The sequence below is a fragment of the Oryctolagus cuniculus genome, unplaced genomic scaffold, assembly GCF_964237555.1.
Source record: "Oryctolagus cuniculus unplaced genomic scaffold, mOryCun1.1 SCAFFOLD_108, whole genome shotgun sequence".
NCBI lineage: Eukaryota > Metazoa > Chordata > Mammalia > Lagomorpha > Leporidae > Oryctolagus > Oryctolagus cuniculus.
This window is the reverse complement of record NW_027208234.1, coordinates 150,554-166,605: the sequence shown is the minus strand read 5'-3', so window position 1 is coordinate 166,605 and position 16,052 is coordinate 150,554. Positions and strand designations below refer to the sequence as shown.

General features: G+C 40.9%; 1 protein-coding gene across 1 annotated transcript in view; it reads right to left on the bottom strand.

Moving 5' to 3' along the window:
- Positions 1 to 1,091: 1,091 nt before the first annotated feature.
- Positions 1,092 to 16,052, bottom strand: part of LOC127486510 (zinc finger protein 568-like) — a 45,177-nt gene continuing 30,216 nt past the window's right edge. The window contains exons 2-4 of the mRNA XM_070067698.1: positions 7,676 to 7,802; positions 7,339 to 7,431; positions 1,092 to 3,923 (exon numbers count right to left, since the gene is read on the bottom strand). Coding sequence (XP_069923799.1) covers positions 2,002 to 3,923; positions 7,339 to 7,431; positions 7,676 to 7,802 — 2,142 coding nt within the window. The 3' untranslated portion in view covers positions 1,092 to 2,001. The remainder of the gene's footprint in view (positions 3,924 to 7,338; positions 7,432 to 7,675; positions 7,803 to 16,052) is intronic.

Sequence of the window (16,052 nt, the reverse complement as noted above, 5' to 3'; positions counted from 1 at the left end):
CAGCTTTCTGTAATAATCCAGTTTCTGATCATTACAAGAATGAAGAGTAAGCCACCAAGTTGTAGCTCATAATCTCTGTTTCTCTGTGTCTCCAAGTCTACCAACCTCTAAAATTAAATAAACATACATAATTCTGGGATAGAAATCACATTAAGATCCCACTATTTTCAGGAAATATACTAGTATCTAGACACACAGTGGCAAATTTATCTATGTATAAAATATATGTATGTTATATATGTTACATATATTCATATATATATATATTACATTGAGGAGAAAGAATTATTACCCTTGGCTAAAATGGCCCTGAGACACTGTGTACCTGATAGTTTCCAGGGCAACTTACAGAATGTTGGGGGTGATGATGATCTTACAATAAAAGTGAAATCACCATGGCCATGGTACATGACTTTTCTATGCATGTATGTTTTCTCATTTTGGAGTCTCTTCATGTGAATTGATTAATGGCAGAAAAATTTTTTCACATGCATTAAATTGAAATTTTACTGTATGAATTCTCTGATGTTAGTTGATGTTTAATTTCTTGTTTTCTTTTTTTTTAAGATTTTTATTTATTTGACAGGTAGAGTTACAGACAGTGAGAGAGACAGAGATAAAGGTCTTCCTTCTGTTGATTCACTCCTCAAATGGCCACAATGGCCAGAGCTGCACTGATCTGAAGCCAGTAGCCAGGTGCTTCTTCCTGGTCTTCCATGTGGGTGCAGAGGCCCAAGCACTTGGGCTGTCTTCTACTGCTTTCCCAGGCCACAATAAAGAGCTGGATTGAAGAGGGGCAGCTGGGACTAGAACTGCCACCTATATGGATGCCAGCATAGAAGGTGGAGGATTAACCTATTGCTCCACGGTGCCAGCCTGATGTTTAATTTCTGGCTATGGTTTTTTGAGCTCTGTTGCACTTGAAGGATATCACCTTTTTTGAGTTGCATATTTATGCAAGCCTGAATTCTATGAAAATATACTTCCACATTCATTACACTCCTAAGAAACCACTTGTGTGAATTTTCTGATGTATAATGCCATTTCTGACAAATGGCTTTTTGTCACACTAATAATATTTCTGAACTTCATTTTTTTTTAACAATTTAATTTTTTTATTTGAAAGACAGAGTTAGAGACAGAGAAGCAGAAAGAGGTCTTCCATCTGCTAGTTCACTCCCCAGATGGATGCAATGGCTGGAGCTGCAGCAATCCAAAGCCAGGAGTCAGGAGCTTCTTCTGGGTCTCCCATGTGGGTGCAGGGCCATCTTCTACTGCTTTCCCAGGCCATAGCAGAGAGCTGGATTGGAAGAGGAGCAACTGGGACTAGAACCAGTGCCCACGTGGTATGCAGGCATTTTAGGCCAGGGCTTTAACCTACTGTGCCACAGCGCTGGTCCCAACCTTTCTTCCTTATGGGAGTGCCTATTGTATGGGATGTAATTTCCAGCAAAAGGCTCTGTAACATGGTTATGTTGATTTTGGAAAAAGTCCTTCACATTCATTATATTCTTAAGTTCTCTCCCTTGTTTGATCTACATGTTATGAGGTATTCCTTCTGACAAAAGGCTTTCCCACATTTATTACAAGATTTCCACCATGTAATAAATTCTCTGATGTTATATTGTGTGATTTTGGCAGAGTTTTCCAACATTCATTCCATTCATAAGGTTTCTCCCCCATGTGAATTCTGATGTTTTATGAGGTGTTACTTATGGATAAAGGCTTTTCCATATGCATTATATCCAAAGTGTTTTCCCCCATATGAATTAGATGATGTGCAATGAGGGCTGAATTATGGGAAAAAGCTTTCCAAGTCATTATGTCCAAAAGGTTTCTCTTCCTGTGCATTTTCTGATGCATTCTGAGATGTGACTTATTGCCAAGGGCTTTTCTACAGTCACTGCATTCATGAAGTCTCTCCCATGTTATAAATCATAGCTCATATCATACCACAGATTCACAACATGATTTATAAAGGCTTTTCCACACTTACTAGATTCATAAGGTTCCTGCCCTGTATGAATTGTTTTGATATGAGTATAACTTATAGAAAAAGGCTTTTCCACAGTCATTACATTTACGAGGTTTCTCTCCGGTGTGAATTTGCTGATGTTTCCTGAGGCCTGACTTGTGTCCAAAGGCTTTTCCACAGGCATTACATTTATGAGGTTTCTCCCCTGTGTGAATTTGCTGGTGTATGATGAGGTGTGACTTTCGTCCAAAAGCTTTTCCACAGTCATTACATTTATGAGGTTTCTCCCCTGTGTGAATTCGCTGGTGTATGAGGAGGTGTGACTTTTGTCCAAAGGATTTTCCACAGTCATTACATTTATGAGGTTTCTCCCCTGTGTGAATTCGCTGGTGTATGATGAGGTTTGACTTTTGTCCAAAGGCTTTTCCACAGGCATTACATTTATGAGGTTTCTCCCCTGTGTGAATTCGCTGATGCATGATGAGGCTTGACTTTTGTCCAAAGGCTTTTCCACAGTCATTACATTTATGAGGTTTCTCCCCTGTGTGAATTCGCTGGTGTACGATGAGGTCTGACTTTCGTCCAAAGGCTTTTCCACAGTCATTACATTTATGAGGTTTCTCCCCTGTGTGAGTTCGCTGGTGTATGAGGAGCTCTGACTTTCGTCCAAAGGCTTTTCCACAGTCATTACATTTATGAGGTTTCTCCCTTGTGTGAATTCGCTGATGTTTCCTGAGGCCTGATTTGTGTCCAAAGGCTTTTCCACAGTCATTACATTTATGAGGTTTCTCTCCTGTGTGAATTCTCTGATGTTTCCTGAGGCCTGACGTTTGTCCAAAGGCTTTTCCACAGGCATTACATTTATGAGGTTTCTCCCCTGTGTGAATTCGCTGGTGTATGATGAGGTCTGACTTTTGTCCAAAGGATTTTCCACAGTCATTACATTTATGAGGTTTCTCTCCGGTGTGAATTCGCTGATGTATGAGGAGGTTTGACTTGTGTCCAAAGGCTTTTCCACAGTCATTACATTTATGAGGTTTCTCCCCTGTGTGAATTTGCTGGTGTATGATGAGGTTTGACTTTTGTCCAAAGGCTTTTCCACAGTCATTACATTCATGAGGTTTCTGCCCTGTGTGAATTCGCTGGTGTATGATGAGGTTTGACTTTTGTCCAAAGGCTTTTCCACAGAAACTACATTCATGAGGTTTCTCCCCTGTGTGAACTTTCTGTTGTTTCCTGAGGACTGACTTTTGTCCAAAGGCTTTTCCACAGTCATTACATTCAGAAGGTGAATTAAAACTGAGTGATTTTCCACAAGGTTTACATGTGTAAAGTTTTTCCCTTGTATTTAGTCTCTGGTTTATTGCAAGATGTGACTGGTGAATGACAGGTTCAACATACATAATGTACTTATAAAATTTCTTTCTTGTGTGAGTTTGTTGATGCATATTGAGGCTAGAATTTTCATGGATAGCTTTTTCTATTTGTGTTGCTTTTCCAAAAGTGACAGTTGACTTATTACAGTTTTCTGCCATATGAACCCTCTCAGATTTACAGAACATCTTTCTTGTGAAGACTTTTGCTTGTCCAGTGGGTCCAAATGGCTGCTTCATGATGTGAATATTGTCAAGCTGGCTAGGAGGCTCACAGAACTGGAGAGATTTTCCAGGTATCTTAGTGTTATCAAATTTCTCTCCAGCCTGTAGTTGATCAGGCCCACTGGGGGGATACACAGTGTGACATTTATTGCATTCCTCAGGCTTCAATCCTGAATAGATTCCCTTTTTAATAATCAGTGTTGGAACATGGCTTGAATTTAAACTAAGTGTTTTTCTTAATTCAATTCTCTTGAGAGCTGATGTCTTGTTATTTTTCATAAAATCCTGATTCAGATTTTTGTCCTGACTTTCCTGGTTGATCCTAATCAGGTCATCCCTTTTCATGACCACTGAAATGAGAAAAAAGCAATCATGTCACTGAATCACATGTAACTGTTTCTCCTGCCATACTCATGTAAAGGGAATGAAGTTACTTGTTATCCAAGTGGCATAAGATGTTCACAAAATCAGTATGAGGTACTTATTTGTGACCATTATATGGTTTTTCTCCTTAATACATTAATATACCATGAGGTTTCCCAATGTTCAAACATGATCCTTTTTACTATGGGAATTTGTTAAGGATGGTAGAATGACATTTGTGCTATGATGTGCGGGATGCCTGCATCTCAAAACAGTGTTGGTTTGAGCCTTGGCTACTCTGCTTTCAGTACAGCTCTCTGCCTATGTAAACTGGAAGGAAGCAGATAATGGTTCATGTGCCTGGGAACCTGTGAGAAACCAGGGAAGACTAGAGGGATTCTAGAGTTTTGGCTTCAGACTAGTTAGACCTAAGTGTTGCAGGCATCTGGGAAGTGAGCTAATAGAGGACCTCTTTCTCTCTCTCTCTCTTCTCTCACTATCACTCTGCCTTTCACAAAGATGAAATAACTATAAAATATTTTAAAGAATGGGCAAATATTTAATACAAATATTCACCCACTACCTAGCAACCATTTTTTTCCTTGTGCTTTTTCTCCAGTTTATTTTTATAAAAATTGTGTGCTTTTTGCTTCTCTGATATCTCAACCATAAACATGAAAAAGTTTTACTGATCATTTACTTGCAGGTGGAGAAGAGTGAAATGTGCCTGTACTTTAAGCAGGACAACATTTAAGGAGTAGGATTTGAATCTATGAGTGTCTCATGCTCAGTCTTCCTAGGTAAACATCATTTGTGGGATTTTTCAAATGAAAAATGACTTTGTCTCTACTCTATGACAGCTTCCCCAAATTCCTAAGGACACCCAACACCTTCAGCTTCTCAGAAGTACAACAGGTACAGAAAATTCCCAATATACCACTTTAGTTAAACACTCCCAATCAGTTTGAAGAATTTGTTTCTGCAAACCGGGAATTGCTCATCTTTGAAAAGTGTTTTCTAACTCATTCTGAAATCATCAGTGCTGGTTACCTCCTCTAAATTCTTTCTAGAAACATTCCTGTGTGATAATTTGAATTTCTGGAGGCTTTTGATCAGTTGCCTCCTATTTTCACTGAAAGCTTCATTTCCTATGCTTTTCTTATCTTTTTGTTTGCTTATTTTCAATGATACTGAAAAATAAGAGAAATCATACTTCAAACTCCACCCTTAAAGAAATCTGAGCCACTCAACATAACCCCATGAGGCTACTTGACCTTGGGTCTCAAAATCTCAGTATTTTCTTGGTGAGTCTAGGATCACTTATTTTCATGTTTTATGTAAGTTCATGCTTAGTTTAGGATTTCTTTTTTTTCAAAGATTTACTTTATTTGAAAGCTAGAATTATAGAGAGAGAGACAGAGAGAAGTCTTCCATCTGCTGGTTCACTCCCCATATGGGCACAACAACCAATGCTGGGCCAAAATGAAGTTAGGAGCCAGGAGTATCTTTCTTGTCTCCCACATGGGTACAGGGGGCCAAAGACTTGGGCCAACCTCTGCTCTTTTCTCAGGTGTATTAGCAGAGAGCTGGATTAGAAGGGGACCAGCTGGGACTTGAACTGGCACCCATATGCAATGCTAGTGCTACAGGCTGGAGCTTTAACACACTGCACCACAGTGTCATTCCTAGCTTCATAATTTCTGATGTCACAGCACAGAGGCTTACTCATGACCATGTTTTATTTTTAAAGATTTATTTATTTATTTGAAAGTCAGAGTTACACAAAGAGAGGAGAGGCAAAGATAGAGTAAGGTCTTGATCCAATGGTTCACTCCCCAATTGGCCACAATGGCCAGAACTGTGCTGATCTGAAGCCACAAGCCAGGAGCTGCTTCTGGGTCTCCCTCAGGTGCAGGGGACCAAGGACTTGGACCATCTTCTACTGCTTTTGGAAGTGGAGCAACTGGGTCCCAAACTGGTGCCCATATGGGATGCTGGTGCTTCATGCTAGGGTGTTAATTCACTGTGCCACAGCGCCAGCCACATGACCATCTTTTAGCATTTACTTATTTGCTTACTTGAGAGTCAGAGAGACAGAATGAGAGATAAAAACAGACTGAAAAAGAGGTTTGCCAACTGTAGGCTCACTCCTCAAATGTTTCCAACAGACTATAATTTTCTTATTTATTTGAGAGGCACAGAGGAAAAAAAAGAAAGAGACTAAGAGAGAGTTCACATTTATTGATTCAGTCCTGAGCAAGTCCTATGCCTGGGCAAAATCATGAGTGGGAACTCAATCTGAGCAATGAGTTAGAAATAAGTTTCTGGGGGCTGGCATTGTGGCATAGCATAAAGCCACCACCTGCAGTGCCAACATCACTTATGGGTACCAGTTTAAGTCCTAGGTGCTCCACTTCTGATCCAGCACTCTGCTATGGCCTGGGAAAGCAGTAGAAGATGGCCCAAGTACTTGGGCCCCTGTACTTATATGGGAGACCTGGAAGAAGCTTCTGGCTCCTAGATTCAGATCAGTACAGCCCCAGCCACAACAGCCAATTGGGAAGTGAACCAGTGGATGGAAGACCTCTCTTTCTCTCTCTGCCTCTCCCTCTTCTCTCTCTCTGACTTTCAAATAAATAAATAAATCTTTAAAAAAAAAACCAGAAACAGCCTGGCATGGCAGCTCAATAGGCTAATCCTCTACCTGCAGCACCGGCACACCAGGTTCTAGTCCCGGTCGGGGTGCTGGATTTTGTCCCAGTTGCCCCTCTTCCAGGCCAGATCTCTGCTGTGGCCCAGGAGTGCAGTGGAGGATGGCCCAGGTCCTTGGGCACTGCACCCGCATGGGAGACCAGGAGAAACACCTGGCTCCTAGCTTTGGATCAGCATGGTGTGCCAGCCACAGCACACCGGCCATGGTGGCCATTGGAGGGTGAACCAATGGCAAAAGGAAGACCTTTCTCTCTGTCTCTCTTTCTCACTGTCCACTCTGCCTGTCAAAAAAAAAAAAAAAAAAAAAAAAAAAAACACAGAAAAATTAATCCTAAAAAAAATAAGTTTCTGTATGTTGCCTAACTAACAAGCACTGAAGGAACTAATAAGTGCATGAAGGGAAAGGTATGAAAGTGTAGAGAAGGACAAGTTAGAATTGGGGGAATGTATCAAACCTAGATAAAAGCCTTAGTAACATCAGAAAATGACTGGATTTTTTTTTTTTAATCAAAGAACATCTTCACTAAGAACAAAAGTTAGGAAGATACTGGTATCTCTAAATGCCTGTGTCTGATGCACAAAACCAGCTGTCATCAGGAGTAAGGCTTGAGAAAATTTCATGGAAAGAACACCAGTCAACATCTGCACACTTTCTGCCTTGGCCTCCCTGTCTCTTATGTGCAGACTGACCTGAAAGGCTCAGATTCAAGCATTCATCCACGATCCATGGCTCTTCTCCTCGCTCCAATTTGAAGATCAAGTCAGGTTTGGTAATGCAGTGCCCTATTAATGGAAACAAAGTAAGACTTTGTAAAATCACTATCTTGGGTTATTTAAAGGGCTACAGCTTGGTTCAGGAGCTATGCAACAAATGTTCCAATTTGAATCTTTTGTTAGATGGTAGATATTCGGATTATTCATGGACTCAAATTCTAATCCTGTCCAATATTAAACATTATAAAGTGTTTCCTTATTTGTCAAATAGCAAGAAAATGTTATCACTGGGCATGTGATGGGTGTCACTCACCCAAGGAGAACAGGCTGCTGTAGGTCTCCAGCATCACATCTCTGTACAGGATTTTCTGAGCGTTGTTCATTTTCTGCCATTCTTCCCACGTAAAGTACACAGCCAGGTCTTCAAATGCTGTCATCACCTATAATAATACACTTCCAGTCAACATGTTAACTCTGTCACAAAATAAACACTGACAGTTGTGTATGGATATGAAGGAAAAAAGGAAGGATATGGTTTCACATTAGACTTGTGGAGTGTTTAGAAAGCCACACGGAGCATTCAACAGAGTCAAACCCATGATCTGCAGGCTGTGAGATATGCCCAAGCTGGAGGGAACCAGGAGGTTCAAATCACAAAGGCCACATCTGTCAAGGGGAATTGCACAGCAGGCTAGAAGAGGGGCAATACTGACTCTTGACTGGGCAATGTTAAGGAGAAGTATGTAGAAGCATTGAGAAAAAAGGCAAGAAACCATCAGTGAAACTACGATGGGAATGAACAGAAAACAATTTCCAGGAAAACACCATGCATATCATTTCCAATATGTCAGAGAAAAAATATATTAAAAGACAGGGCAGACATTTAGCTTAGTGTTGTTTATGATGCCACCTCAGAGTGTCTATGATTTCCAATGCCAGCTCTAGTTTCTAGCTCCCAGATAATGCAAACCTGGGGAAGTAATGGTGATGTCACCAATGAAGGAGGCCTAGATTCCATTCCTCAATCCTGGCTTCAGTCCTGCCCCACCTGTTTGGTATGGTTATCTAGGAAGTGAATTAATGTGTCAAAGCTCTCTATCTCTCAGTCCATCAACTTTTTTCTCTATCAAGCTAATAAATATTTTTTTAAGTAAAAGAGAAAATACAGGTAAGACAAAGAATACAAATTAGCTTTTGCCCTTGTCTATGATTATTCTACTGATAAACAATTGAAATAACATTATACCTAATTAAAGTGAAAGCAATGAAAATACTTGCCCAAAGCATTCAAATGATAAACATTTGAAATAACATTATACATAATTAAATGAAAGCAATGGAATTATTTGCCCAAAAAGAGAACCTGGGAATGTCTGCAGTACAATCTGCATTTGTGACTCACTGAGAAAAATGCTTAGAGATTCGTTTCAGAACCTGCAATAGTCACCAGAATTGTGATCCAGCAGGCTAAGCCTCCACCATCAATGCTGGCATCCCATGTAAACAGAGGACTTGAGTCCTTGCTGCTCCACTTCCAATCTAGTTCCCTGCTAATCTGAAAGAGCAGTGAAAATGGCCTGAGTATTTGGACCCTTCCACCAATGTGGGAGACCCATGGAGTCCCAGGCTCCTGGCTTTGGCCTGGCCCAGTCCCAGCCATTGTGGGCATTTGGGGAATGAACACTAGATAGAAGATATATCCTTTTGTCTCCCTGTCTCTCCCAATCTCTGCAAGTCCACCTTTCAAATAAATAATCTTAAAAAAATAAATGAGCCTCCAGTAGATTCTTTTCTCCACACATTCCTTATCCTATTCCAGAATCCAATTCAGCTTCTCAAAGGTATTAAGAACTCCATTACTCTAACAATTTGAAAACAAACTTAACTGATTTGTGTTCCAGCACTAGGTAACTCTTCCTCTTGCAGAATGCTAAGTGTTTACTTCATAGGTAGCACTAAAACACTGTTCAGTACATCATCTATGTGTAGAATGTTTCAGACATGACCCCAAAAATGTAGCATATTGTGCTTAGTTTCAACTCAATTCATGTAACAAATATATATTTTGCTATAGCAACAGAAAGACAAGAAACCAAACTGCATTATTATAGATGACAGTAACGTTTCATAATCATGCCAAATTCATAATTCATTTCTGTATATTCTGTGATAACAAATTTTATGTTTATTTTTCTATTTTAAAATTTTGTAAAGATTTATTTATTTATTTTGAAAGTCAGAGTTACACAGAGAGAGGAGAGGCAGAGAGAGAGAGAGAGGTCTTCCATCTGCTGGTTCAGTTCCCAGTTGGCTGCAATGGCTGGAACTGCACCAATCTGAAGCCAGGAACCAGGAGCTTCTTCTGGGTTTCCCACATGGGTTCAGGGGCACAAGGACCTGGGCCATCTTCCACTGCTTTCCCAAGCCATAGTAGAGGGCTGGAGCAGAAGTGGAGCAGCCAGGTCTCAAACCGGTGCCTATATGGGATGTCGATGCTTTAGACCAGGGCATTAACCCACTGAGCCACAGAGCCAGCCCCATATTTTCCATTTTAATTAACTAGTATACTGGGACTGGCACTGTGGCTAGCAGGTAAAGCCACTGCCTTCAGTGCTGGCATCCCATATTGGTGCCAGTTCAAGTCCCAGTGGCTTCACTTCCAATCCAGCTCTCTGCTATGGCCTGGGAATTCAGTAGGAGATGGCCTAAGTCCCTGGGCCCCTGAACCCATGTGGGAGACCCAGAAGCTCTTCAATTCTAGCTTTGGACCAGTGCAACTCCGGCCACTGTGGCAAACTAGGGAGTGCACCAGCAGATGGAAGACTCTCTCTCTCTCCCCCTCTGCCTCTCTGTAACTCTGACTTTCAAATAAATAAAAAAATTCTAAAAAAATAAATAAATAAACTAGCATTAAACACCTAAAATGAGTACTGACAAGCTGGGGAATAATTTAAAAAAAAAAAACACTTACAGGTGATATATTAATTTTCTTTCCTCTTAGAAACATGTGGAGGACCCAGAATCATACCTGGGAGAGAAGGTGAATGGCAGGAGTTCAAAGAAAACTCTGGAGGCCAACGCTGTGGCATAATGGGTAAAGCTGCTGCCTTCAGTGCCAGCATTCCATATGGGTTCTGGTTTGAGTACTGCCTCCTCAACATACAATCTAGCTTTCTGCTATGTCCTGAGAAAGCAGTGGAACATGGTCCAAGTCCCTGGGCCACTGCACCTGCATGGGAGACCCAGAAGCTCTTGGGTCTTGGTTTTGGATCGGCTGAGCTCCAGCCTTTGCAGTAATTTGGAGGGTGAGCCAGCAGATAGAAGACTTTCTCTCCCTGCAACTCTTTCAATAAATAAATGAAATCTTTAAAAAAAAAAAAAACAACTCTGGTTTCCTTCTGCACTGAACAGTGGGAAAAAAAGGATATAATAGAATGAATAAAGAATAATAAATACATTAACCAAGAAAACATCAGCTTCACTGTGGAGGAATAATCCTGTAAAAATAGAAATACATAGGAAAATGCATCCACCTATATTAAGTAGCAGAGATTAAACAGAAGTTAGCATTGGTTTAACAAAAGCATTATCTACAAATTTTGTAAAATAATAATGTGAAAGTAAAAAGAAAAGTTGAGTGTTCAAATGAATAAGGTTATCAGAGATAAACATTATGTTGTTATTTAAGTTTATACTAAAGAAAGTTAACAAATACACATAATGTATATTTAATGCAGTGCACTTTACCAGTAATGATTCCAAGTAGCACCTTTCCCTGTATTCATCCCTTCACAAAACCCTGGATTGGGGCTGGCACTGTGGCCTAGCGGGTAAAACTGCCACCTGCAGACTGGCATCCCATATAGGCACTGGTTTGATTCCCAGCTGCCCCACTTCTGATCCAGCTTTCTGCTATGCCCTGGGAAAGCAGTAGAAGATGGCCCAAGTCCTTGGGCCCCTGTACCCATGTGGAAGACCCAGAAGAATCCCTGGATCATGGCTTTGGATTGGCACAACTCTGGCCATTGCAGCCAACGGGGAGTGAACCAGCAGATGGAAGAGCTCTCTATCTCTCTCTGCCTCTCCCTCTCTCTGTGTGTAACTCTTTCAAATAAATAAATAAATATTTTTGAAAAAGACCATGAATTTCACCATTTCAATTGATTTACCCCCATGAGATACCAGTAAATGTGATAGAAATAGACAATTTGTTAAAATATTTATTTATATGAAAGAGTTACACAAAGAGAGAAGGAGAGGCAGAGAAGAGAGAGAGAGAGAGAGAGAGAGAGAGAGAGAAGGAGGAATAAAGAGAGTTCTTCAAACTGCAGGTTCACTCCCCAGATGGCTGCAATGGCTGGAACTGTGTAGATCCAAAGATATGAACCAGGAGCTTCTTTCAGGTCTCCCACAAGGGAGCAGGGGCCAAAGGACTTGGGCCATCTTCTACTGTTTTCCCAGGCTGTAGCAAAGAGCTGGATCAGAAGTGGAGCAGCCGAGTCATGAACTGACACCCATATGAGATGCTGGCACTGCAGGCGGTGTCTTTACTTGCTATGTCACAGAACCAGCCCCAGAAATAGACAATTTGTAAAGTATTTGCCTTCTCAGATTTTCTTTTTCTGACAGTTATCTTCTGAAAAACCCTGGGGCCTGCCTGTTGAAGAGATAGTATGTAGGCTGGTGCCGTGGCTCACTAGGCTAATCCTCCACCCGTGGCACTGGTATTCCAGGTGACAGTCTCAGTTGGGGTGCTGGTTCTGACCCAGTTGCTCCTATTCCAGTCCACTCTCGGCTGTGGCCTGGGAAGGCAGTGGAGGATGGCCCAAGTGCTTGGGCCCTGCACCCACAAGGGAGACCAGGAGGACGTGCCTGTCTCCTAGCTTTGGATCAGCACAGCATGCTGGCCATAGCAGCCATTTGGGGGGTGAACCAATGGAAGGAAGGCATTTCTCTCTGTCTCTCTCTCTCTAACTCTGCCTGTCAAAAAAAGAAAAAAAAGATAATATATAGCCAAGATTCACCACAAACCCCAGACACTTAAGTGAAGCCTCAATCAGTTCCCCAAATGACTAAACTCTCATTTCTGCTCCTGGACTGATCATAGGAACTGCCCAGCTGAGTACAGCCCATAACACAGAGTCTGAACTGCAAATCAAATGGCTATTTGTTAAGCCATTGTGTTTTCTGATTTGTCCTACATCAAATGCTGATATATATCAGTAAGTATGGCAGAAAGTTGAATTACATGCAAACTACAATGCATACAACTTCAAAATTTCATTTGGAAGTTCCCATAAAACAGGGCCAGCATTGTCACATAGCAAGTAAACCTGCCGTCTGCAATACAAGCACCCCATATGAGCACTGGGTCATGTTCTGGCTCTTCTGCTTTTGATCCAGCTTCCTGCTGATGGCCTGAGAAAAGCAATGGAAGATGATCCAAATACTTGGGCAAATGCTACCAATGTTGGAGATCCAGATGAAGATCTTGGTTCCTGGCCTCATTCTTTCCTGGCCCTGCTCAATGCAGCCATCTGTGATGTGAACAAGCAGAAGGGAGATCCCTCTGGGTCTCTCCTCTATATACAATACTTTGAAATAATTTTTTTTAAAAAAACTTGAATAAAAGCTCCTATAAACACAATCTTTGCCTATCAATTAGACCTTAGAAAAGCTGCTGATACAAAAAAAAAAAAAAAAGTCCTGGGATTCATAAAAATAAATTATCTGGAGACCATAAGGTTGTTCTTCACATTTTGGCTTATATATGGTCATTGTGTTCTTTTGGTTTAAATTTTAAGAAGCTTATTATCATATGAAATCTAATTTAATATACTTTTACTATCTCAGAAGGCAGGATAAAGGTTCACAGTAATTTTCTGTAGCTGCATGTATACTGCATGTTGTTTAAGAAGAAATTACTGAAAGGGAGGAAATTTTTATGATATGCTTTTTGTTTTTTTTAAAGATGTATTTATGTGAAAGTCAAATTTATGCAGAGAGCGAGAGAGAGAGAGAGAGAGATATCTTCCATCTGATGGCTCACTCTGCAAATGGCTGCAATGGCCGGAGCTGCACCAACCAAAGCCAGGACCCAGGAGCTTCTTCCAGGTCTCCCACATGGGTGCAGGGACCCAAGGACTTGAGCCATCTTCTACTGCTTTCCCAGGCCATAGCAGAGAGCTGGATCAGAAGTGGAGCAGCCGAGTCTTGAACCTGTGCCAATATGAGATGTGGGCACTTCAGGCCAGAGCATTAACCTGCTGTGCCACAGCACCAGCCTCATGATATGCTTTTTGAAGTAATACACTCCAAACATAGCATTAGTAGCAAAAGGAAAGACATGCTCATGAAAGTTTTCTAAAGCAGTACTATTTGAATTGGTGACAATTTCTGAAATGGATCTGAAAAATAAATGTTTTTTAATTAAGTGTGGCAAGATAGAGAACATTAGGCAGAAGTTAAGGTGCTGGGTATTTACAAATCATGTGACACTACACAAAGCACTTTTCTCCTGAAATACAATTTATTTCATCTTTTTTACAGAGATCCTGGCAAAACTTCCTTGAGCTACCAAGAAGGACTATTAGAATACAGGGGGCAGGAGTCCTCCAAGATGGTGGAATAGGGAGGGAGCACACTGATAGTCCAGGAAAAGATAGTTTAATAAAAGTGGAGATACTGTAGTTTCAGGGAAGAGTTAGGGGAAAAAACTGCAGAAGGAACTCTTCCAGAACTAGTGGGACATGGTGGACCCATGTGGAGGGTACGGGTGCCCATGGCTCAGGACCCAAGCTGCTGAGTCTACACGCCAGTGCTGGAAAGGGAGGTGAGGCAAAACCTCAGTAGCCCAAGACACTGGCAGGGATGTCGCAGGAAGAGCCTAGAGGGAATGAGGCTTAAAGCCCTGTGGGGGAAAGACCACTAGGCTAACTAAAAGACTGAAATAAAATAAATAAAATAAAATAAAATAAAATAAAATAAAATAAAATAAAAGGGACCAGTATGGACATGATTCTCTCTCTCCACTCACCTTACAAAGGTGAGCAAGACAAAGAGCAGGCACCATTTTGGACATATGTAAAAGCTGTGCTACCTCAGGGCTGTGCCCGCCCTCAGCCAAGCAGAAAAACCTGACTCTGGTGCGAGAAATAAAAGGAGGTTAGGACCTAGTGATGTGTGGGAGCTTATGAACTGTGACTGTGAAAAAAAAAAACAAACAAACTGAGGGTGTGTGAGAGAACTCGTGGAGTGCCTGAGATGTGAGTACTCTTAGGAGATGCCACAAACTTGGTAACCTTGGAAACCTGGTGGAAGACTTCAGGGGAATCTGAGCTTACACTGAGGACTGCACAGATCCTTTGTGTGGTCCTTGGGACAGAGCAGACAAATATTATACCCACAGGGGCCAGAGCTCAGACACTGACTGCCTTCAATTCCACTCAGCTGTGTGGAATTACTTCCCTTCTTAATAATAAAAAAAAAAAAGAGAGAAAGAGAAAAATTTAATATGTCTAACCTGGGTGTGTCACCCTTAACCCTGAAGAATCAAACAGAGCTCTCTGGCAACACCCATCACAAGCCTCTAAGGATCCATCAAAAGCAGACAGTCCACTTAATCAAGTCATAGTATAACAAGAAAAACCACAACAGCAAAAAAAAAAAAAAAAGAAGAAGAAAACCAAAGAATATCTCCATAATGCCAAGCAAGAAATGCAGAAACTGAGGAAACAAGAACAAGGAAGACATTATGATGCCCCCAAGAGAACAAGATACCCCAAGCCAAGATGATGAGATAGAAGAAATGCAACATATGGATTTCAAAAAATATATGATAAGAACACTTAGAAGTTCTCAAAAACAAATTCTTGAACTACAGAAATCCTTACTGGACAGGGTAGAAAATCTCTCATGAAAATGAAATCTTAAGGAAAAATCAAAATTAAATGAAGCAATTAGTAGAACATGAAATTGTGATAGTGAAGAGAAATCAAAATGAAATGAAGAATTCAATAGATCAAATGACAAATGCATTTGAGAGCCTTAAAAAGAGAGACTACTGGACTTAGAAGACAGAGCACAGGAAAGCATACAGTGAAACCAAAGAAAAGAAGAGGAAATTAGAAATCTAAACAATATTGTTGGAAATCTACAGGATACTATTAAAAAAGCCAACATTCAGGTTCCAGGAGTTCCTGAAGGCATGGAGAGAGAGAAAGGCCTTTTTAGTGAGATACTAGCAGAAAACTTCCTGAATTTGGAGAAGGACAGAAACATCCTAGTACAGGAAGCTCATAGAAACCCTAGTAAACATGACCAAAAGAGATTCTCGACATAACACATTGTAATCAAACTCACTACAGTGAAACATAAACAAAAGATACTAAAATGTGCAAGAGAGAAACATCAGATTACTCTCAGAGGATCTCCAATTAGACTCACAGCTGACTTCTCATCAGAAATCCTACAGGTTAGGAGGGAATGGCAAGATATAGCCCAGGTACTAAGAGAGAAAAATTGCCAGCCCAGAATATTATATCCTGCTAAGCTCTCATTTGTGAATGAAGGTGAAATAAAGACCTTTCATAGCAAACAGACATCGAAAGAATTTGTCACCACTCGTCCAGCTCTGCAAAAGATGCTTAAAGATGTGTTACACAGAGAAACACAGAAACATGGCCATAAAT